This window comes from Bacillus rossius, chromosome 2, assembly GCF_032445375.1.
Source record: "Bacillus rossius redtenbacheri isolate Brsri chromosome 2, Brsri_v3, whole genome shotgun sequence".
Classification (NCBI taxonomy): domain Eukaryota; kingdom Metazoa; phylum Arthropoda; class Insecta; order Phasmatodea; family Bacillidae; genus Bacillus; species Bacillus rossius.
In genome coordinates this window covers 110,361,352-110,386,279 of record NC_086331.1, presented here as the reverse complement: position 1 = coordinate 110,386,279, position 24,928 = coordinate 110,361,352, and the positions used below count along the sequence as shown (strand labels likewise).

Below are 24,928 nucleotides of genomic sequence, written 5' to 3'. Positions count from 1 at the left end.
TACCTTCATGGCTCATTTGCAGTCCAAGTTGTAGCTTGGGAGTTTAGTAGCAGGGCCATGGCTGGCAGTCCTGCTGTGCTAGTACCTTCATGGCTCATTTGCAGTCCAAGTTGTAGCTTGGGAGTTTAGTAGCAGGGCCATGGCTGGCAGTCCTGCTGTGCTAGTACCTTCATGGCTCATTTGCAGTCCAAGTTGTAGCTTGGGAGTTTAGTAGCAGGGCCATGGCTGGCAGTCCTGCTGTGCTAGTACCTTCATGGCTCATTTGCAGTCCAAGTTGTAGCTTGTGGGTGAGCAAGGCTGGCCATCCTGCTATGCTAGCAGTACTTTAGGCAGCAATCCTGCTTTGGGCAGCAATACCTTTTTAGCTCACGGCCAGTTCAAGTTGTAGCTTGTGAGTGCAGTAACAGGTTGAGTGCTGGTTTGGTGCTGAGCAGAGTGTGTGTTACAGGAGATCCGTGAGCTGCTGGCAGACTTCCCCGTGCAGTCGGTGCAGCTGACGGCAGGCACAGGGTCAGGCACAGCACGTGCTACCTTAGAGGACCCAGAGATGCTGGAGGACTGGGACAAGGAGCGTGTGTTCCTGCTGCGCGGTCAGCGCCTGCCAGTGTCGCCAGCGCCCACTGAGACGATGCTGTGCGTGGCACGCCTGCCACTTGGCTACACCGAACACCAGTTCTCTGCGCTGGTAGCAGCATACGGTTCTATCCGCCGCAGCTTCCTTATGATCAGCGAGAACACGGGTAAGTACCAGTGCCAGGCTCTGGCTCACCTCTTTGGCTGTTACTGCCTGTGGTTTGGGCTCCATTCTTGGTAAATATTTGAATATCTATGTGGCATTTTAATTGTATCTTTGAAGTAAGTTTAGCTTGGTAGTCACACTCTTGCTTTGCCTGTGATAATAACTTTTATAAAACATCTGAGCCACTGTTGTGTGTGTGTGTAAATAAATAAACACGGGGTGTTTGTTAGAAGGACTGACACAATTTTTTTTTATAGGGATTACGGAGGTCATTGGCTAGTTATTACTCATATACCCAATGTCTCGAGGGTCATTGTAATGGTGATATATATATTTTTTAGCATTACCCAAGATCTCACCTTTAAGCTGTCATAACATTTTTGTTTGTGGTTGTAATAACACAAAATAAGTTTCGTTGTATTCTGCAATGCATTTTTATTTTAAATAAGTAATTATTTGATACAATTGGTTTCAAGAAAATGACTTACGTGCTTCCGAAGTAAAAAAAAATATTAAATGTATGACACCTCTCAAAACCGAAATTCATTATAAAAAGACTAAATGTTAATTTTTTTTAGCTTTATTTAAAAAAAATTCTCTAGTTTATACTCTTTCCAATGGTATTCTAGATGTATAGAAATCATCCATTACATGGTTCAAAATAAGAGATACTAGTTTGCCATGCCAAACCCGTGCTCTAACAATTGAACCAGTTTGAACGATGTGATGGTCTCAATATAAAGAGGTAAAAAGTTGGTCTCTTTCTTGCGCATGCAAAATGATTCTTGTCTTTGTCTAACATTAGGTTGGAGGTTCGTGACGTGATCAGGTTCAGTCGTCATTTGACTATATCTTTTATTGTAAGTGCCTGAATGTTTCACATTGTTCTCTTCATATTTGAGATTCATTTGTTAAATCTTGTTATTGTTAAATCTGTGGTTAAACTGTTATGTTTGTCTTCACTGTTGTTGTTATAATGCCTAACTTCAGTAACGAAGAGTATGCTGACATGCTGCTTTCGTATGGCAGTGCTAATTACAGTGCACATAAAGCGGAAAGAATTTATCAGGAGTGATATCCTGATCGACGTTTACCAAACCCAAGGAGGTAACTAGACTAGTTTCCACCCAGGGCAGGATCTCATCTTAACACCACACCCCTCCTTTTTTTTTCTTCAAACTAACCAAACCAAAACCTTTTCTGGCAATACCTCTATGACCACCAAATATTAATTCCGCTATTACAAGTTTTTTGGTTCAACTTATATGCTTATTTTTAGTCATTTCATTTTTAATACATCGCAAGTTGGATAGTACGTGAAAATACCAGTTTTTAAATATTTGACTATATACATGAGTATATATTTCAATACAAATAATTCAGTTTATATGCCCTTTAACATTTTTTGTGTTGATTTTGATGAGTATCCTACAACAAGCATACTAGTCGTTTCTGAAAGACTTGACTTATCAGTTTGGAAAGTCTTATTGTTTCTTCGGGAAGATGGGAGGCATGCATTTCATTACACCCCTGTTCAAGGTAATTAACCCACAACTTATTTATTTGTCAATGAGTTGTTTTCATTGGTCATTTATTTATTCAAGTAAATTAATAAAGTTACTTTATAATAATTTCAATCATTTTTATTTGTATTTGTTTTTGCTGTTCAAGTTATTTCATTTTTTACTTTTTTCTAGCTCAGTTTACAGGAAAAATGTTTTACATTTTGAGCAATTATCACAATCTCAGGGATTTAATTAATTGTTCCAGGTCTCGAACAGTGTGATCATGCTAAAGGGCTTGAGTTCTGCAGATTTATCTCCACACAGATGTCAAATATAGCAATTTTTTAAAAAATATTTTGTGGACTGATGAGTCACAATTTAGCAGTAAGGGAACAGTAAATTTGCACAATCTGTACCATTGGGATACAAAGACCAAAACCATTTTCTTAAATGTAGAGTTCTTTCCAAAGAATATTTAATGTGAACATTTGGGCTAGTATCATTGGACGAAATCTCATCCACCCATATTTCTTGCCAGAATGCATAAACGGAGACATTTATCTAGATTTTTTAATAAACAGTCTACATGAACTGGTTTTACTATTTTTAGAAGATGTGCTGATTGTTTCAAAATTATGGCTGTCTGGCACATTATCAACTAAATGCACAAGACATTTAAATAATGCATTTCCCAACTTGTGGTTTGGAAGAGGCAACCCTATTCCTTGGCCTGCACGGTCCCCAGACCTGACACCCCTGAATTTCTATGTCTGGGGATGTGCAAAGGAATTATTTTATGCAACAGAGACGTTTTATGAGAGACGTTCTAATAGAACAAATTAACGGCACGTTTGAAACAACGAGAGCAGAAATGTGACTATATACAAAAACAGTTGCAATAAGAATGTATGCAGAATGGAGGATGCCAAATTTTAGTTAGATTTTTAATGAAATTTTAATAAAAATTTTATTAACAAAATAAGTCTTTTGTTAACAATGACTCTGGCAACTACATAGTATCTCATATTTTGACCACATAATGAATGATTTCTATGACATGTAGCATACAGTTGGAAAGGGTATAAACTAGAGAATTTATTTTAAAATAAAGCTGAATATTATAATTAGCATATACTTTTTTTTATAAATGAATTTAGAATTTGACAATGATTCATACATTTACACATTTTTATGCCTTTGGAAGTGAACTAAGTCATTTTCTTGAAACCAATTGTATCCAATAATGATTTATTTAGAATACAAATACATTGCAGAACACAACAGAAGTTATTTAATGCTATTACAACCACAAACAAAAAGATTATGATGACTTAAAGGTGAGATTTTGGGTGCTGTTTGAAAAAAAAAACTAAACAAAGACACATCTTCATTACCATGACACTTAGGACATGGGGTCTCCCCGGTTACTCAAAAGAATTGAAACTAAAAAGTAATATGTTCAAATATTCCAAGACCATAAATTTGTCTTGAGGCCAAGATCAAAAAATTCTTGCCTCAATTTTTTCTGGATATTCTACAAAAAAACATCTGCTTTGAGTATGATAGTTGACTTTACAAGTACAAACTCTAAAGTAAAAGTGTTCTTTATCACAGAGATTTACTGGAATCTGTGAATTACAGAATCAAATTAACTTACCCTATTTTGCACCAGAATAATAATGAATGCATGCATGTAGTGTAGTTTATAATGTGCATGACTGTACCTTAGGAAGAATTTATGTTCAACACTATTGAGTTTCTAAGGCTGGTATTTATAGACACTATTCGTAAAACAGATGAGAGTCACATTCTTCACACATCTTGTATTTTAAGGAAACCTAATTTTTCAAATATTAGTATGCTGTGGTTGTCATAATTCAAGTTATGGGTTAGCTAGTTCTCATCCTACTATAACAACTCACATCTGCTTAACACATCATTCAACTGCAAAGAATTGTGCATGCATTTAGTTGTTTTGGTGCATTGCACAACTGTCATTCAACTAATGTATTTCTGAGCAAGGAAAAATTACTCTTTGTCAGCAAAGGTACCTAAAATATTTTCAGCTTTTAAAAATTTGTTTCAAGTTATATGGAGCCTCCTCAGTCACTAATAGCACATCACCTTGTACCCGAAATCTTAATGTCAGTATTTGAAATGTGCTGAAAGAATGAATAGAGAGTAGCCTGAAAGTACAACTGTAGCATGCGCTGCAGTAGTTTTGACACAAACTGATTCACCCAAGCAAGCATGGCACCGACAAACTGCTGAGCTCATGCCTCACTGTTGTGTGGTGTGTTTGCGATGTATCGCTTAGTTGCTACTAATATCTTCCAACACCCACTTGAAAGTTATGCCACATGTTCTGTAATTATGAAATCTGTACTGAAACATGTATAAATTTTTCTTAAGCTAAGTTACAGGTTTTTGTGGTCTTTATAATGGGATATTGTTAACTAAAATGTTTCAGCTTCAATTTTTCTTGGTAATACTTTTGAAGAAAACTTTTTAAAGGTTATCATATTAATTTTTTCAGATGGCATTAAGTTTTGTTGATGTGCCAACTTCAAGAAAATGCATGTTTTACTTTAACTGCCTGTTTTGCAGGTGAAAGCAAAGGTTATGGTTTTGTTGAGTACACAACAAAAGAAGCAGCTCTTCTGGCAAAGAATGTATTAGATGGAAAGCTAATAGATGGCTGGATACTGTGCTGTGATTGGCTAGAGTCAAGCCACACGACATTCGAATCACTGCATTCTAAATGTCTGTATGTGGATCAATTACCAAAAGATTTCCGCGACATGGGCAAGTTCAGAAAAGTTTTCAGTTCGGTGGTGAACCCTCCATATTGTCAGGTAATTAATTTATTTAAATTTTTTGTATAATTAATTTGTAAGTACTGATTTATCAACCAAAAAAAATACACATTATAATTAGTTTCGGAGATAAAATCATTTTCTAGTGAAAATTGTTCACATTTTCTTAGATTTAGTGACTTTATTCTAATGAAGGACACATGTTTTTATTTAATTTTAACTTTGCACTAAAATCAGACCATTGCTTGTTCATCAGTGATGCTTATTCTTGGTTATCCCACATGTAACTCTTAACACACACATAGCCACTTAAAAAATGTTCTAAAACATCATTTGTGATTGAAGTCAATCATGCTTCTACATAATTAGACATTAACCAAAATATAACTCAGCATAAACATTCCAACAGATGGTTTATTATGGTTCCAGATAAAGTAAAAAAATTGGTTGTCTGTAAAGTCGGTTTACGGATGATAGTTTAACGTGACGTCATAAAAAAACATTAATGAAATGATTGCATACTTTTATGAATAAAATTGAATAATTTGTATTGAATTATCACTATTTTGTATGGATACAAAGGAGTGAAATGAAATCTACAATTTAATTCATAAATTTACTTTTATTTGCACTCATTAATTCAAATATGTTTATTACTTTAACGAACAGATTATTTTAACTATAACTTTTATACATGTTTGCTATTTAACTTCTTCCAATCTGTGTTATTCTGTTAAGGATAGGACGATGAAAGGAAAAGTAGGAAACGAATGGGAGTGTTTCAAGTTTAATGTGCCTCGAAAAAGTCAAATCGATGGGTGTTCCAATTGAGTGGAAGAGAGATAGATGCGGCGCAAGCGTACAATGAGCGTAACGGGACACAGTGTAACGAGACAATGTGCGTAATGGGACACTTTTTCGTGCGTGCAGCCGGCGTTCATAGATTTATTAGACGTCACGTCAAAAATTTGTGTGATAAATATATTTATTTTTATCAACATGAGTTGACAAGTTACTAGGCTTTCTAGAAAAGTGATTTCTCTAGGAGGTAAGACTGCCTATTTTTTAGGTTGCTGTAATACTGAAAGACTTCACAACTTCACCCATCTTGCACCAGATCCAAATATAGAAATATAAGTTTTTGTGTTTAGGGTGCAGGAGGGTGTGTTGATAAATCTAAGTATATTTGTTTTAATTGTGAACAGTTCACCATATATTCCTTGCTTATATCTTAGTACATTGGAATGAACCAGAGTAATGTCCAACTATGAACAATCCCCATTTCTAAACAATGAAAACAAAGAATTTCAGAATTATCTGGCACTGCCAGTAAAACTATGCAACATATTATGTCACTCTCCTTGAAACTCTGAACAAAGGACCATTTTGCATATAACTGCATACTAATACATGATCCAAATTTACCTTCTGCCATTACAGACATACAATCATATCCTGATTTCAATAAGTGTAAGTGACTTTACTGGCAAATAGCACGTAAGTTTGCCCAATGTGAGTGAGGCTTTAGCACAGGTGTCACAACTGTGTGAGGGGGGGGGGGGGGGTTTACACGCCCTACCCCAATAATTAGACGTTTCAGTTTGTTCCTCCAGTAATATTTTAACTATGTCTAAAATGAAGTAATATTAAATGAACAAAATATGTTGTGGAAAAGTTGATAATACACCTTAGTATTGATTATACAGCTGTGTACTTTAAACCTTTAGGCCGATAAGGAACAGGCAAGGTCACATGCCACTATTAGTAAAGGAGGGTGGTGTAAGCAGGTGATGTGTTTTTGTCCACGTACGATGTAATCACCTAGACTTCGACCCCATGTAATTAAAAGTGATCAAAATAATACTAATAAAGCCATGGAATAGAATTAATTTTTATGTCACACAGTTAGCTTTGCTATACACGGGCAGTTTATCTGTAATTATGGTGGGTTGCGAACCATGCTTGATACTGACTTAGTGCCAATAAGTTGAGACATGCTAGGAGGTGGTTTTAAACCCATGACCCTCTTCGCATTAGTATGATGCCTCAGCAATCATGACCCTCAAGAACTTATTGCATTCTTACCCTCTTTCTGTTTCATGTAATCTAAGTACTTAACTCTGTTAAATGCTTGCGAATAATCATAACAGTGCAATTTAATGTTTTAAAAATATTTTTTTTAGTAAAATTTGCCTAGGCCTATGTTGGTAAAACATGACCAAACATTGGAAAATTTGCGCATACTGAAAATAAAATATAGTGAAAACTTTCTCCAATATAAACCCATTAAAACAAATAAAACATTGAAATATAAACAAAAAAATGTTATAACTTACTAATAATAAGCTCAGTCTACTTTGATGTTGTATTAAAACAGCATTATATACTAGATAAAGTAGTTACTTAGAATGTATAATAACAATTTATCTCAGATTAGAATACAGGAAGTTATTGTTTGGCAAGTTTGAACTGAATATTTAGTAATGGGCAGGATACTATGGCACATACTTGTTAGGATTTAACTTAATTAGTTGGAAGTACACATTCCATTTGGTCTAGTTCATTAATGTGTTTTGTAATAGATTTTGCATGAAAAATGTTAGTTTCTTTTTTTTTATAAAACTGCTATTGATTGTATTAGACTTCAAAGCTGGCTTATTTTGTATTACTTTTTGTTATCAAGTAGGTATAAAATATTTATATACTAATGGTTGCAACTGGTAAATGTGGCGGATGGTGCAATGAGCTCAATGTTTTTTGTAAGAAAAAAAATTATTTTGTTTAATTATTAAATTATTTCCTAAGTCACTTTTTCTACAAAATAATGAATGCTACATAAGTACTAATTTGACATGTTGTTGCCAAAAAATGCATAAATAACTAAATTACGTGTACAGTATTGTGAAATTTGGGGAATAGTATACTTATTTATATTTAAGTATTTAGGTAGTTAAAATATTTATTTTTATTTATTTAAGTAAGTTGACTTCTACTGAATAAAATTTGACCTTATATGTTCAAAAATGGTTTGCTTGTAATGGCTTAAAGAAACATAAATTAAGAATGACCTAGCTTTAGCAAACTTCTGTAGTGTGAAATCCATTTCAAAAAGCTTGTTGTGACAAAATAAGCTGTTTTACTGTTAAAATATAGACCAATTTCAATATACAAATGTTTTCTGGGCAAAACTTTACCACAGATGTTCTTTTTAAATGTTTGGTTTTTTGCCAAACAAAAGTAAAAGCTCCAATTGTTACAAAGTATTTAACTAAAGGCGTGTGCAAAGTTATTTATATTCAAAGACTTCTTATGAGAAAGTTAAAAGTATTTAAATTACATTTGAAATACATTTTTGTATATAGATGTCACACAAACATTATCATATCATTAAAGAGTAAATACAATCACACTTGGTGCAAAACAAAAGCTTAAATGTTACTTTTGTGTATTGTTAGTGAATCAATCTATAACTGTAGAAAAGTATTTTAAATATTCTTAATGTATAACTAAAAAGAGTATATTTCCTAGCTAAGAACTTCTGGAATTATTTCTATATTATTAATTTTACATTACATGCTAAGTTCATTACTTTAAAACACTAAATAAATTTGTTTCTTTGTTTACAGTAAATTATTATAAGCCCTAGGTACTTATTTTGATATAAGATAGAATAACAATGACTTTGAACACTTTTTGCTATATAATATGTGGAAAGTAGCTCTTCACGTTATGCTTTGACAAAAATGTCTAAGAACTGTTGTAAATGTAAATATTGAAAAAAAAAATCATGCTTCCCCCCTCTCCCTTCAAAAAAAAAAGTGCTTGTGGTGCCCATGTCTCTACTCATTTGCAGAATCAAAACGTATCACAGTTCAGTAGATTGGCTCTATGCGTGTGAACGTGAAGGTTTTGCAGGCTTGTTATGTGCTATAAAGGTAAAATTAAAAATCTATTTATGTCAGTGCTTTGCAGTGTTCTTATATGCAAATTTTTTTTCAGATTGCACTGAAAAATGGATGTCCTCAGGACTGGGGACTTGTCGAGTTCAACACAAGTGAGGATGCGGAGACCACACAGGTCACCCTCAACGGATACAGCCTGTGCGGGCAAAACATTAGAGTGTCATATTACATACCTGGAGTCAGAGCTATCAATCTTTATTTGAAACTGCTTAATGAAACAGTAAGTGCCACAACATACTGCAACAAATTTTGTGTGCCGGCTTATTGTCTCTGGCTTGTGACATTATTTTATTTTATTTGGCAGGGAAGAAAGCTGAAATCTGCCGGTCTGCTGCCTGACCCCCCTGCACCGGCTGTGTTCCAGCAGCTGCAGAACCTCGCGAAACAAAACCCTGTGTGTAAGTCACTTTCATTGAAAGATGTAATAAACATTACAGTACAACCTAGTCAAGTCGATCAAATGGGACCAGAGTGGATCTGGGTAGGACTGAGAATTTGGAGAAAAATCATTAAAAAATTTTGATAGTAAACATTATAATGAACAAAACAAGTTTCAAATGTATTTGCAGCTTACAAACTCATCACAGATAACAAACACATGTGTACAGTAAATTTGTCTTCTTGCAGAACTAAGTCATAAGGTTCTGTTGCATTAGCGTGGAGTACTGATTACGGGCTACACAATTATGCATCCTTTTGAACATGAGGAGCTCATTTGAAGTTGTCTTTGTGTCATGTACAGTCCCAGCAAACATGCACTGTATACGGTACAGATACCATTGTGTGCACCAATGAAAGCAATAACTCTTGCTTGTTATTCTCGACAAAATGTCTTTTTCTTGTTTTAAAATGTTCATGTATAGGTTTTAATTCTCTGATTATTGTGTGTCCATTTATTCTGTTAAGTCAATCTGTGTTACCTGGAGATCCAAGTTAAAAGGGGTTGGCTTAAGGAGGTTTTACTGTACTTGTATTAATTTGAATGAAAGTGTGTTTTTCATCATAGGTATAATGTTTTAAATGACATTATTGTTTTAGTTGCACAGAATCTGCAGAACATCATCTGGACTCAGATCCAGTCCTTGCAGAACGGCATTGAGAATGGCCAAGCAGTGCCGGGCTCTGTTTCGCCAGGAAAAGGTAAGGATTAATATTTTGAATAAAACAGAATACCTGCAGGTTTGGTCAAAATTAATGCTGTGTTTTAATTTTATAGCTACCTTTAAAAAAATTGTTATCTTAGCCTTGTTTGTTTTTACATAATATTTTAGATAGTTACTTCACCTAAGCGGTACACTACAAACTATAATAATTTTTAACTATGTTTGCTTTTGAGGTGAGTGTTGTCTCATTGGTAACTGTGTACCAACATTTTGCTCTGCACTGCAGCAATCATCTTCAGGATTTATAATTAACTTATCTGTACCGTGAAGTGATGTTCTAGTTGTTTGATGTCAATAGCAAATTCAGCAGCAAGTTGACTGCACTAACTCTAGGCATGCTCTGCCACATAGCAAGAAATGGCACTGCCATTTCTTATTATCAAACAAAAAATATGTAAATTATTAGAAATTTTCCTCATCTGGTGGCCATAGAAAAAAAATATTAGTTAAAGCAGATCTGGTTTTCCAAAGCAAAGAACTTACATTAGCATGTATAGAAGTCAGAAATTACCTGCTCTAAGATAATTTTTTCAACTGAATTATATTTTATTATAAATCTTGTATTAATCACAGTTAATTGTGTACTTAGATGAGTAATGACCAAAAATTACAAATGCTCAAATTAGTTTTTAACTTTTTACACTTTGCCATTCAAGTGTATATTTTCTGTGGAATTAACCACTTAGAATGGCAAATGACGATGCTCCATACTGTTCCAGGTCAGTTACAAGGTCAGCCAGGGAGTGGTCACCAGTCTCTTCTCAACAATCACCAGATGTTGATAGCTCTGCAGAACCTTATCAAACAAGGCTCGCCACCGAACAGCACGAGCCCTGGTCTGATTGTGGTGCCACAACAAATGGGTCCGCCACCAACAACAAGCCAGTTTCATTTTGGTCCGAGCCATATACAAGAAGCAAGAAAATCCATCAGTTCCACTAATGGGAAGAATGGTTTCATGGAGAAGAATCAGACACAAAAAGTGAGAGTAATTCCTTTAAAACATTCTACATTATTAGTGATGCTTCAAATTCTTATTAAACAGCGAAAGTGTACCTCTTGAACAGGTCATTTGAGACATATAGATTTGCAATGTAAAGATTCTGGGGGAGAATCAATCATGGCCTGTTGTAAAGAACAATCCCAGTATTTGCCTGCAGTGTGATTATGAAAACACATTCTGCGATACGAAATACGGTAAACAACAAGGTTGTGGAGATATCTGCAGGAAAAAGCTGCATGGTTACGAAAACAATATTTTTCGTTAAACTTCGTCTATAGATTACTTTCTGACAGTATGTACCGTAACCTTTGAGTATTAATACACATTTTGGACAGTATTTATCGCAACGGTGCTACATTATATACCATGTGTGTATCACTTGGTGATGTGAAACGAATAAGAGGTTAGCGCTGTAATTTAACTATAATAAGTATTAAATAAGATTAAATTTTAATGGTATGATTTTCTTTTTATCTTAGCTGGGACTGTTAAGGAGTCAAACCTATTTAAAGTTAGGTTTAACGTAACAATATTTAAGGTTAGGAACTGTTACTGTAGTACGGTTCGCTATGGCATTACACAGGTATTGCAACATTGACGATACAAAAATAATTTACTCTATCTTTAAATTAAATAATAATTACAGAAAGAGTGAATTCCTGATAAAAAATACAAAAAAAATAATTTATCAGTGAAACATTTTTTCATATTACGCTAACACAAAAGTTTATTTAACGCACATGTTAATTATTCCATGGTTGCTGGCCCTTTGACCTCGCTGATTTCTACAGTGGTTCACAAGTCTCTCATATTATAACGAAACACACACCGTCTGTTGGTTTGTAATCACCAAATGTGGTATGTGTTTTGGTAGAGCGTGAAGCATACAGCAAGTCTCCGCGAGTGGTCATAATCAGCCCTCTGGCATGACTTTGACAAACCATGCCAAACAGAAATTAGGATTGCTTGATTATGGGTGGAATCTGGGCCTTCCAATATGCAAGTTCATTTGTTTGTCCTAATGACCTATCAATGTTTTACATGGTGTTTGCCAAGAATCTCTTCACAAACATAGACTAACATTTTTGCATAAACCGGTGAAATGTCAAAATGTATCCGCCTTCTTAATTTTATTTCATGCCTATCATCCCTCAGATTATGAGGGCTTTCAGAGAGCATTTCAAGCATGCATATGGTAAAGCATATTATACCTCATGTTCCTCCATTGTTGTGTCTTAATCAGGTTCAATGATTTCGAAATAGACTCCCCAAAAATCTTCTTACTGGGGAAATGTCACTGTTTCATTAAGCGATAGCTACATACACTACTATTTTATGGACAATTCAATGATCACTCTGGCCTTAAAACATCTGTGCACTTTACATTGTGTGTGACAGGACTTATGTTAGTCTTTAAACATGGCATGCTGATTTGCTGTTTATATTATTGCTAGGTATTATTATAATTATAAGACAGTGATAAAATGATGCAGTTCTGATTTGAAATCATATCAACAGCATAAAAGTATTAAAACTACACAAACAATCAAATATTATATATACTACTGCTAATGATGCAAATATGTTTAGTATAAAGTTCCAGTAATATTTTTGTTTTGTTTTGAGATACAAAATATGTAATATGCCAAATCGAGTAATTTTATGTATTAATTCACAATACTAGTTACATATTTGCAACCTCAAAAAATAATAATATCAACAAAAGCCTTAATTTTGACAACAAAATTAATGAACAAGTACCATCTAATATAAATTCATGGCACAACATGTAGGATTTTCTTTATAAATCGGCCAAAAAACATTTATCAGAAGCCTAACTTATTTATAGCATAAGTTGGAATTGCATTGTGTCATTCAAATTGTTTGCGATTGCCGGTATTTTTGAGTGTTGCTTTAATATGTAGACACTTTATGCTGAAAACTCTATGTTAGTACTACGATAACACATAGAAGAACACCGTGCTCTTGTTCTAGGTTCCACTGCTTCCCAGACCTGGTCTGGGGGTCAGCCCACCGCTGGGAGAAGCTGTTCCTCATTCTCCATTTGCCGGCTCACCTATCGATGAAACTCTGAACATCTCCCATCCCATTCCGAGACACATGCCTCCTCAGGTATCCGTGCCAGAGTCTAACTTTTGGAACGGCATGCTCGGGCAGATTCCAAAACAGTCACCGGTGGGTATACAGTCTCTCGAACCCAACATGCTCGTAAAAAATAAGTGTTTTGATGCAGCATCTGGACCAAAGAGCCCTTTGCTTAACGATAAAGTCAATTTTGCTCAGCATGTGCCATCCGCAGGCTCGAAAATATCAGGCCACCCATCTCTTGTCAAAGGAAACAATAGTATGATCGGTTTTTCGGACAACATGCCTGGAGATTTACAGCAAACAATAAACACGATCTTGAGCAATGCTCAGAACTTGAATCAGCTACTGGGATCTCTGACAAATGCTATTCAAACAAATAGTAACACCTGTACGATGATTCCTAGCAGACCCACCAATGTACAGTACATCAACCAAACACCTTCGTTGATCCGAGGCATGACCGGGCCGGGACCTGTATCACAGCAGATAGATAATGCATGGCCTTCACAACAGGTGATCTCAGTTTCATCTGGTCAGTCTACTCAACCCATCATGGCCAGCCCTGTTCCTGGCACCTCGATGCAAGCCAACACACCCCTTTTAGGGAGTTCTTCACTAGCCATGGCAGCAAAGCCCATCAGATTCCTGGATATGAAACCCAGCCAGCTTCACCAACCATCATTCCAGAATAATTGGAATAATGGCGCTTTTTTTAACTCAAACTCCACTTTTTCGGCTCCTTGCGGAACCCCGGGTCAGTTTGGTGCGTATTCCACTACGAACATTGTTCCGAACCTATGGTCACATCCTGGAAGTCCGGTTCTCATCGCGTCCCCTCCTTCGGGACTCGTGACACCGATTGGACAGAAGCGGAAATATAACAGATTGCTGCCATCGCCAGAACCAAGCCCAGAAGGCAACTACATTGGCCAGCATTCGCAAGGCCTGGGCGGACATTACGCAGATTCCTATTTCAAAAGAAAGAAGAAGAACTGAAATCCATCAACTTCATTATGGAATACTTTTGAATTTGTTCAGACTGAAGAAATAGATATGAACAATGAATTTTTTATTACTAACATAGTAAGTTTGTACAGAAGAGGGTGTTATTTTTGTATGTGTTAAATTATTTTTATGCACTCATTTTGAATCTTATGTCATGTCCATTCCAACATTGCCAGATGGTATGTTATTGCAAGTGCCTTTTAATTGTGTTGTGGTCTGGTGTCCCGGCTATTATTTATTGTTAGAGTTGTATGAGTGTACTCAGAACTCTGTGGCACAGAGAAACTCTTCATCTCTTGTTTACTGTAAGTGAATTTTATCTTTTAATCCTTTATTTTTTCTGGCTACTATATTGGATGTTTGCAGTTTCATGATGAAGTAATGTTATGTGTGTTATAGTTTATAAATATTAAAAATTAGTGGTAGATTCATATTTGTAATGTAAATATTTTAATATAATTATTTATATTTCTGTATTCTTGTGAAAACACTAAGTATTGTACACTTTTTTTTGAACATTTCTAAATTTCTCAAACTATATTACATTAAGTGTACCTACCTATTAAGTAGGTGTGCCGTGAGCAAGCAGTATTTAATGGAATATTTGCAATGTTTTCATGAAAATTTTTATGTGATTGACAGTGTGTTATTCAATCTATAGCCAATTGTTTTTCTTTGAATGTTACTATGCATGCAGCATAGTGATTTGACTTAAGTATGTATGTATAATGCCAGCTGTAAAACTTGTTGCATGATTGTGTGTACAGACTTCGAGGCAACTGTCCTGTAAGTTGGAGGAAACAATAATGTTTCATTATATCATAGTTTCAATGTGTTGACAATATTAGGGAAGTAATCATACTATTTCATTTGCATTTTTTCCTTCAGAATTTAAGTTTTTTTTTATTTTTATTGTGTGTGTGTATATGTATGTATGTATGTATATGTATATGTATATATTTACACATGATGTTACAATATTTTTGGCAAAAGGATATTTGTCGAGGATCAGTTATTGGTATTGCGTGTAGTTTCATTGTGACCAAAATGTTTTCCTAACAAATACTTTTAAAAAAAAAATTGCACTTGCATTCAGAATTCATGTTTGCATGGCAAGGGTTGCTATTGTCACAACATGTAAACAGTCTTGAGATACTTGAGTTGTATAATGACTATTTTAGATTGCACGCACATCAAGACATGTTATGTCTAGAACTAAGAAATAGTGATTTTATTGCAACATTTCAAATGTAATTAGTAATAGCTTCATATTTAAGAGCTTTTATAGCAGAAGAATCACTGTGAATAAGAATCGACTTCAAGACAAAACATATTAAAAAAGCATGTTGGGAATTTAATAAGTGAGGAATTTTTAGCAAGCGTCCTGAAACTTAAACTGCAGACAGAGTTATAATGGGACATATTTTCATTGCTATTAACATATACCAGCACAATGTTTCATTAAATAAATACAGATAATACAGAATGATGAAAGCGAGATAAGAAATTAACGATTTCTTTTCAAAATGTTTTTAGTGGCAGTTCTTTGTGAGTCATCAGTGTGCAGAGAATATGTGTAGAATGCATACTTACATTAAAATTTGATACATTAATAGTGTAATTTAAAACTTCAGTGCAAAAAAATATATTTTCATTTATGTAAAATAGTTAGGAAGGTGATTAAGGATTAAAATATATGTTCTGGACAAGGGATGGAACTAAAATGTGCTAAAAAAATTTTAAATCTTGTAGTGGGAGTAAAATTTTACTAATGATTTGATTCATGGTTATTGAGTGTATATACATGGTTCTAGCTTAACTTAATATTTTCGGGAGCCAGCTGGTTCTAATTTCAGTTCTTCCACTACACACCTAATGAGCATTGCCACAAGACTAGTCTTCTAAGTATGTACCAAGCAAACAAAACAGTTACATATACATTTTTTGAATTACAAAAATCTTGTTATCATGCTAAATATTTTTGTATCTTACATAATTAAGACAATTTTAAAAGCTACTAATTTAAAATAGTGAACTTGTGGTAAAATGTTAAGTAGTGGAACTACTTGTCTTGGCATGTTGCTGGCATTTCTGGGCATAAACTAGAGCATCGCTGCATTCTTTCATCCTCAGTTCAAACACTTTGGGATTTATAACAGTTGATTTAAAAGATTTAATTAATTTTAAATGACTTTATCTACTCTTTTTTACTTTCAGGTGGCTTATGGCAGAAATGCATGTAGGTATAGGCAGTATAGAGCAAGACATTCATATAATGTCTTTAAAGCAAATTAGTGTTTACTTCATTGTTTTAAAATTATGTTTTTAATTATATTTTAAATTGCATTAAAGTAAGAAAAAATGCCATCATATTTATAATTGGAATGTGGAAAGCTTATTCTGCTTCACTAGTGGCATGCTGTACTCTTAATGCAGGGTTGATACTCTGTGGAATTTTAAAACTAGTATAATAGGTACTGTCTATTGTAAATGTTTCAGTCATGTGTGATAGGTGTGATTTTTGTATATATGGTTTCATTGTACTAAAATGCTCTCTTGTATGTTCTTGTCACCCTTTCTTTTTTTCATTATATAGCATATTTTCTTCCATTACATAATACAAAAGCATATTTGAACCAGTTTAAATGAGAAGATTAATCTTTAATCTGAAGACTAGCAATAGACACAAGGAAGTGGTGACTGGTCGAATCCCAATTTTCTCGAATCCGAATCCAGGTTTCAAGAGTCAAATTTCAAATAATGTACAAGAAATAAAAATTTAACAATTATCAAATGCTTTTTAATAGCGCTTGTTTGTTGCTGAGATTGTTAGCTACATTTTGAATCGGTAATTCCTAATGATTTTACAGTATTTTAAATGTCGCTAACCTATACCAACCAACCAGATTTACAATATCACATTATATTTATACCTAACTTAACCTTTTAATAAAATGATTAACTCTTTTAAGTATCACAATGCCATCTTGCAGAATGATTTGAAAACATGCCAGGAAATTAAGAACATTTTTTTTTCAAGGTTTTTCCCCCACTGAAACAAGGCTTTTCTGCAGAATTACTGAATGTTGTTACGAAATAAAAACTGTTATGCATTTTAGAAACCATCTCAAAAAATATTCATAATATCATATCCATAACTTTTTAAAATTCAACCAAAAAATTTCAATAACTTACTGTTGAATCATTAAAACATGTGGTAGGTACTAAATGAAGCAGTACACCTACTCTATCTTTTGGTATAAAAGGGCATAACCTACACAATGTGTACATTTATAGATAGTGTAGTAACTAAAGTAAATGAAAACATGGGAACAGGGCTGAACGTACGTTAAACAGATTGTAACATGTCTTCACATACCATTAACAATTATTACTTGGGCTAACCTATAAGATTGCTAAAATATTAGTGCAAACAAAAGCGATGATAGGTTAGTGCTGTATTATTTCTCAGTTTTGTTAGGATTTTTACGGGGAAACCACAATTATCTCCATTTCAAAAACAAAATTTTTGTGTCCTGTTAAGTAAAGAAAGAAATATATCTAAAACTAGGCGTGAACATAAAATGCATTGCAGATATGATGTAAACAAAGCCATCCTTTCTTTTTTTCCCTCCCCTAAATAATTAAACAATATGAAGATACAAGAGACACAAACACAGCACAAAGAGCAACTTATCGCGTTTGTGGCATTCATAAATAAAATTGATGAGCTTTGTAGAAAAAAAATACTACGTTAAAGATATATTGAAATACTTTGTTTTTGAAATTTATTTCCTGTGTTAAAGATCTATGATCAACCGCGTGACGTTTCCAGAAATGGCGTTGATCAACTCGCATAAACAACTGCACTAATATTTTTTCTTTAAAGTTGAGAAATTTTGGGCAAAAATTTTATAAACAGCAGAATTATGTCGTTTTACACAAATTTCGCGCTTCACCATATTTTTGGGTCCCTAAATATAGCAACCAATACATATATATTCATTCCATAAACTATAAGTTTTCCAGATGAGTACATAATATGTATTAAATTTAATTAATACATTTACATTAAAAGAATAATATTTTGAAGAACGGTATTAGAATAAGCACAAAGATAAACATAAATAAGCCTAGTAGACTTAAGATTTTTCCAGTGTTGAATTTTTTTGATTTACTATTTTTATTTCAATATTTTTCTTAGAATTTTTTTCCTTGAATCCTGAATCTTTAGAATACTGGGGATTCAGTGAAATTTGAGGATTCAACCGGCCCATCCCTACAAGGAAGTAAATGTGTCACCTATAACTATCCTGTAATAATTATGTTTTAAAAGGTGTAGAATGTCTTGTGTAGTGAAAGAAAGCACATTCACCATCTTACAGTAAATGTAGGCTGTTATTGAAAGACTTCATTAGGTAGCTTTCCTCCATTTATATTTTGTCTAGCATAAGATTTTTATTATGTATTGTGATAACAATTAATAGTACCAAACACTTTACTGTATGCTTTTTTCCTATAATTTGTATTTATTTTTCTGCTTCTTTAAATCAGTAAATATAAGTCAAATGAATATACCTTTTTTCAGATCAGATGTAAAACTTTAATTGCTCAGTTACAATATTCTTTACCAAGCACAATAGACTGCAAATGTCTTAAAACCTACTGATAATTTTTCTTATAAATGACAGTGGAATAGAAACTAGGTATTGTAAAACTCTTACATGACATAACCTGCAGAATTATACCATGGCTAGAGACAAGATTTTATGGTTTTATTTTCAGGCCAATTTTGTTTTTAAAATAGGACATATTGGTGTTATTGTTTTCATTTTTGATGAAATCTGTTTACTAAAAAATATAGCATATTACTGAACAAAAATGATAATTATATGTTCCAATATAATAATTTCTCCAAAACAGTGTCATTTTGACTGATACATAATGCACTTTTTCAATTAATTGATTTATAATAAGCATGTTTAATTTTTTGAACAAATAAAATAAATTTTTTAAGTATTTCTCTGTTTGGAAAATCTTCTGAGGACGTAATGTAAAAATGATTAAGTAATAAGTTACATGCTTTTAAAAATTAAACTTTTTCCAATCTCTTTTTAAATATTTAAAATAAATTACTTTCATTGAATGTAAGATTTGAAAGATTAGTTATTTGTCATTAGGGTTAAGTTTTGATTGAAAATGCTGATTAGTTTCATGATTTTAATTGCATGTCATGCTTTGTGGTGTATTAACTTGAATTTTGTTGTTATATTGTGTATTGATTTGCTTTTCAATGTTATTTCAGTTTTATCTCCATTCCCCATATAATCTTGCCCTTAACCATGGCACCTACCCTCTCAATTTATATACTCTGACTTACAACACAAAGGTAGCTTAAGCAAAGAAAGTTTTTAAAATATTTTTTTATCAATTTTTAAGCTTATATGTTCAAATTATTATTTCTATTATTATTTTTGTATTGTTTTTGCAGTTTCCTTGAAATTTATTTTGCTTTGGTGTATTCAGCAACATTGTTTTTACTAGAGCTTTGCCAACTCACAAAATTTTGTTGATGTGCCACATCACTGATGTATCGATTCTGAAATATTTGCAGAACTATACCAATCTGGAAAATGGATTACTAGGTTCTTTTGTAGGTTTCATGAAATAACTTAAAAAATCATTATATGACATCAGAAGAAATAAAATAGTGGTATATTAAACACAATCAACACTGTAAAAATATTAAATTTGCACTTAAATAGATTATACACCTAGTAAAAATATAAAATTTAGGTTTAGGTCACTGAATACACTATACAAAATATTAAGCCATAAATAACTATTGCTTGGTCTAAACTTTTACATTACCAAAATTCAAAGTGTAAATAGGGGATATGTAAGTATGTCATTCCAGTTTTATTTTTCACTTTTTTTCTGGAAACAAAAGTTTTTCTCTATTCAGAAATGACAATTTTTAGGCGTTTCCAATTTTTTTCACATTAACAATAAAAAAGTACCATACCATAAAACAGTTGTAAAATTTGTAGTACTTTTTTTTTAAAAAATAAAAACAATACTGTCTAGTGCTTTAAAATAACTAAAGATAAAAAGACAACATTTATTACATTCATGTCGTTTCACTCACAGCAAAGAGTAATGCATTATTAGTGCCATACATTAATACTATGAAATATACACACTTTAAGAAATCAGAATACTTTGTTATCAAAATTTGTTCTATGCAATTCAAATATGAAGTGCCAACATCAGCAAATAAGGCAGAAGCCTACTCGAATCGCACAGCTCTAGTTACGTCTATGCTTTTATTTTCCAATATCTGCTCCTGCAGTCTTTTTTTTTGCATGTCTCAAAGTGTGCTAAATATCTTTAATGAGAATAATAGTGTATTCCTGTCACTTAACTGTTGTATTTTGTTTCTTGGTAAAAATCACTAACATTACTATTGCATTTCTATAGGTTTGTCTATTACTCTCAAGTAATTTTGTTTTATTCTCAAACACTCTGTACCACTGCACTTTAAAAAAATCTTCACAGTTGCATGCCTGAATTTTTTTTAGAGTGGGTACTAAAAAACCTATCTCACAAGGGACTTTTGAATCTTTTAATTACTTTTCTACATTATATACAGAGTGTTATCTAGTTGCACAGCTAACCATACCAGAATTTGTGGTAAGCAAACAGTGGAAAATGCACAAACACAGCAAACATTGACAAATGTATGAGAGCATAGCAAAGGAAATAGCAGATATCACTGGTGTGTGTCTCATAATGCATGCTTGAAATGCCCATTGATAAGCACAGATATATGTATGCACACAACATTGTAGTGATTGTCAAATGCACTCATGTAACCCAGGAGGCATGCTGACTTCCACAATATGTTCACCAAGACTGCTGACATATTGCACTGGGGTTGAATACAAAATGCTCACATCCACTCCCATTTCTTACGATGGTATATTGTGCACATGATTGCTGATATGGCATTCCACATAAGTTCCAATGCATCTCATTTTTTACAATCACAACTCCATTTTTGGACAAATGTTCATTGATATTTTGCCAAGAGTATAAAAGCAATGACGCCGGCCTCCGCGAATTAATTGCTCAATTAATTGGGCTATACCTTACGAACCCAGTTTTCCCCCACATTATTCTCGTAACAGTATCAAAATAGCAAGGAAACAACTTAATGACAAACGTATTGGCAGTTATAGAGCAGCATACAAGTGGAATTATTTTTTATATAGTGTTAACATTTTTAATTGGTATGTTTACTTCAAACTCAAAAAAGTTATATGTTTATGGTAACAATTATGGCAACTGTATGTACTAGGTAGGCAGATTGTTTATTAAATAAAAAGTAATGTAAGTTTTTGTTAATACCAATGGAATGTTTGGTGAAATTATATAAGTAGACTAAACACTGCTTTGTTAAGCTCTGGTGGCTGAAGTAGCAGCTCATATAAATAATTTTTTGAAAAAAATTTAAGAAATTTATTTAAATTAAGTTTGAGGAATGTCATACACAGAATGTTGTTCTTTAGTGTTGTGTTGGAATAAAGCGTATATTACACGTATACACTTATTGATGTATTAATACATTTATTTTTTTCCAAATATCAATTACTATTATGTTATTAAAATATTTTCTTATAGTTGTAAACTTTTTTCAGAATAAATTTTTTATATAAGGCATTACTGATAAATTTTAGAGAGTTTATCAGAACTATAAGCAACCTAAATGTATTGTTGGCCACTTGCACGTTGAGTTGGCATCAGTGTTTGACTGTAGCTGTTCTAGAGGCCTCGTGCTAACACGTGGAAGGGAGACAAGTGGTTTGTTGGGAAGCTGTCGGCAGAGCATTAGTTACTCAGAACAAGCATTTTCTGGAGAGTTATAATTCAGTAGCCTTTTTATAAATCTAGATAGTTCATGTTATACATACTTTTATGATGACAAACTATTTATGGGTTGACATGATTGCACTGTAACTAGTGATAAACTAAAATGGTGAATTTTTTTTTACACACAATTGGGCTGTATATCTATCTTAAACTAACATTAAAAAATTTTTTTTTCATACTTAATGTAGCCATGTTCTTACACTTAAGTAATGCCACTGTTAAAGTGTGATGAACAGTGTAATTTTGTTACAGTGGTAGTAGTAAAATTAAAGTTATTTTGTACCTATTTCTGTAAATTCGACATTTTGCTGTATGGTCTAACTTGAATGGAGGTTTCAGTACATTTATTTACTTCCATTTCAAAACAGGAGTCTAAATGTACAGTCATTGTTAACTAGGTCTGTTACATCATCAATGTTTGTTCTTGTATTCTCTGTCTGTCAGCATTAAAAATGCAAGGTTGACTTAGTGTAAACCACATTGCTGTACACCTAGAGTATCTTCTTTGCTTATATCTTCTTTTTGAATTAATTGTTATTCAGCATTTTATGATGAAACAAAAACCACTAAAAGAAATACCTTTTTGAATATGCTGTATGTTCAGGTAACTCTAGTTCGGGTTAAAAGGTTTCGAATAAACTGAGAGAAATAGCTGACTTGCCTTAACTATAGGTGTAGTTCCGAGGGAGCGGGGTAAGGCTGTGCGCTTCTCGGGCAAGCGTAACTCCTCATTGGAGGCACAGACTTGCAGTAGGTTCCAATATTCACAGATTTCACTGGCCGGTGGCTTCAGTAATGTCAGCTGGCCAGCCCTGTGCAAGGCTAGATGGATCACAGAGAACAATGAACTTACTGGAGCTGTGGAGATTTTTTAGTGTAAGCGATATAGGATTCCAGCATGCCGTTCAATATTTATGTTCTTGAGAATTTATTTTTAGGTCAAGGAGTGGGATTGGATTTAATATAGAGTACCTATCTAACGTAAATATTGTATTTCAGCATAATGCAACATACCTCCAAAAAAAGGTAATTTTTCATAAATATATTTATTTTGAAGTAACATACAAACAAAAATACATATCTATCTGAAGTGTTTTAAATAACTAAATTAATATCAGAGAAATTAAAATGTACTGCTAAAACACTTTTTACTTGTAGTAACGAAAATCACTGCTGAACGTTCCGAAACAACTGATGATCATTCTGTTATTGAAGATGATCACTGACAATACATTGGTGGTAGTGGAATACGGTGGATAACACTTATTGTTTTTCCTTTGTCATTTAGGTAAAATACTTTTCTCTGCAAATGTTTATATATGTATATAAATATTTTTAATGATTTGGTGATGTTAATATGACAGATTAAATAATATATGTGCAAGGTAAACAAAGATTTTCAATACATGTTCATGAAAAGTAAATTTACAAGACATAAAATAAATAAAGAATATTAGGTACCATATAAATTTTTAAGATGGTATTTAGTGGTTAAAATAGTGGTTGTAAGTTTGTATCGCTCATTTAGGAAAAAGTCAAGTTATGTGATATTAAAAGAACAAAAGGATAAACATTAAAATGATATAAATATATATTGTGAAACACTAGTATTTTTATATGATGACTATAAGGAAACATACGTAAATTTTCTACAAAGTTTTTATAGTTAATGCATTGATAAAAAAAATAGGTATTTACTTAATTAAAATTTAGAATAAAGTTCCTCTCACTTGAAAATTGGTGATATTTCAACCATTAAGTAATGTGATAAATGTGACAGGATAGAAACTTGAAAACATTTTCCAGTATCTTTATGAAAAGACAAAACTGCAGCCTGTTTTCATGACTTCACACTATTGTGCCTGTTTTAAAATAGTATTATATTAACTGATATTAAAAAGCTCTCTTGTATATTCTGTGAGATTGTATTTTGATAACAAAATATTTTGTAAACATATTTAGTCTCACATATTTATGAAATACAATCATCTGTTGTTTCAAAGAAAGTTGTTTATGTGTATACTAGCTTACATAATGATGTGCTAATATCTGAATGAAATATTAGTGATAAATAATAAAAAATAAATTATTAATTTTATTGCAATTTCATAATAGCATAAATTGTACTTTTGTGTAAAGAACAAAAATGTACTTTTAAATGTAAATGTATTTTTACTTGGTTTCTTGATTGAATTGTAAATGACAGTTAAAACATTTAGTGAAAAAGAAATCAACTTGCACAAATTTTGAAAAACTGAAACAGACACAATTACATTTCCAAACTTTTGAAATATATGTTTTATTTAAAAATACTGTAATCAGTGAAATGGTAAACAAAAAAACAATTGACAGGAAGCTGTTTTCCAATGAACTGCATAGGCACTAAATGGTTAATTATTAAAATGTACCTATTTATTTATGCTTTCTGATTTTTCTCAAGTCTGATGCTGTACACTTAAATAAACATCTTGAAATTTCTTTTATGCTCAATTGTTTATAAATGATGTAGAGTGCTAATTCTTCCTATTTCTGTCCTACTTTTGCTAGGAAAGTGATGTCTTTGACGTTTGTAGCTTTTTATGTGAACATTGTGTATCTGTTGTGTATCTTTAAGTTATGGACAGAATTAAAATACTTAAAAAATTCATTTTTTGTTTGTTATTTTTAAATAGCAAGTAAAATTTAAATCTCTAG

General features: G+C 32.7%; 1 protein-coding gene across 2 annotated transcripts in view; it reads left to right on the top strand.

Annotated features, from left to right (window-relative positions):
- The window catches only part of LOC134529607 (ribonucleoprotein PTB-binding 1-like), a 101,842-nt gene extending 76,967 nt beyond the window's left edge, over positions 1 to 24,875 (top strand). For both annotated transcript variants that reach the window (XM_063363885.1, XM_063363886.1), the window contains exons 2-8: positions 449 to 740; positions 4,852 to 5,099; positions 9,060 to 9,242; positions 9,327 to 9,420; positions 10,061 to 10,162; positions 10,905 to 11,167; positions 13,184 to 24,875. In XM_063363885.1, coding sequence (XP_063219955.1) covers positions 449 to 740; positions 4,852 to 5,099; positions 9,060 to 9,242; positions 9,327 to 9,420; positions 10,061 to 10,162; positions 10,905 to 11,167; positions 13,184 to 14,293 — 2,292 coding nt within the window. In that variant the 3' untranslated portion in view covers positions 14,294 to 24,875. The remainder of the gene's footprint in view (positions 1 to 448; positions 741 to 4,851; positions 5,100 to 9,059; positions 9,243 to 9,326; positions 9,421 to 10,060; positions 10,163 to 10,904; positions 11,168 to 13,183) is intronic.
- Positions 24,876 to 24,928: the final 53 nt, after the last annotated feature.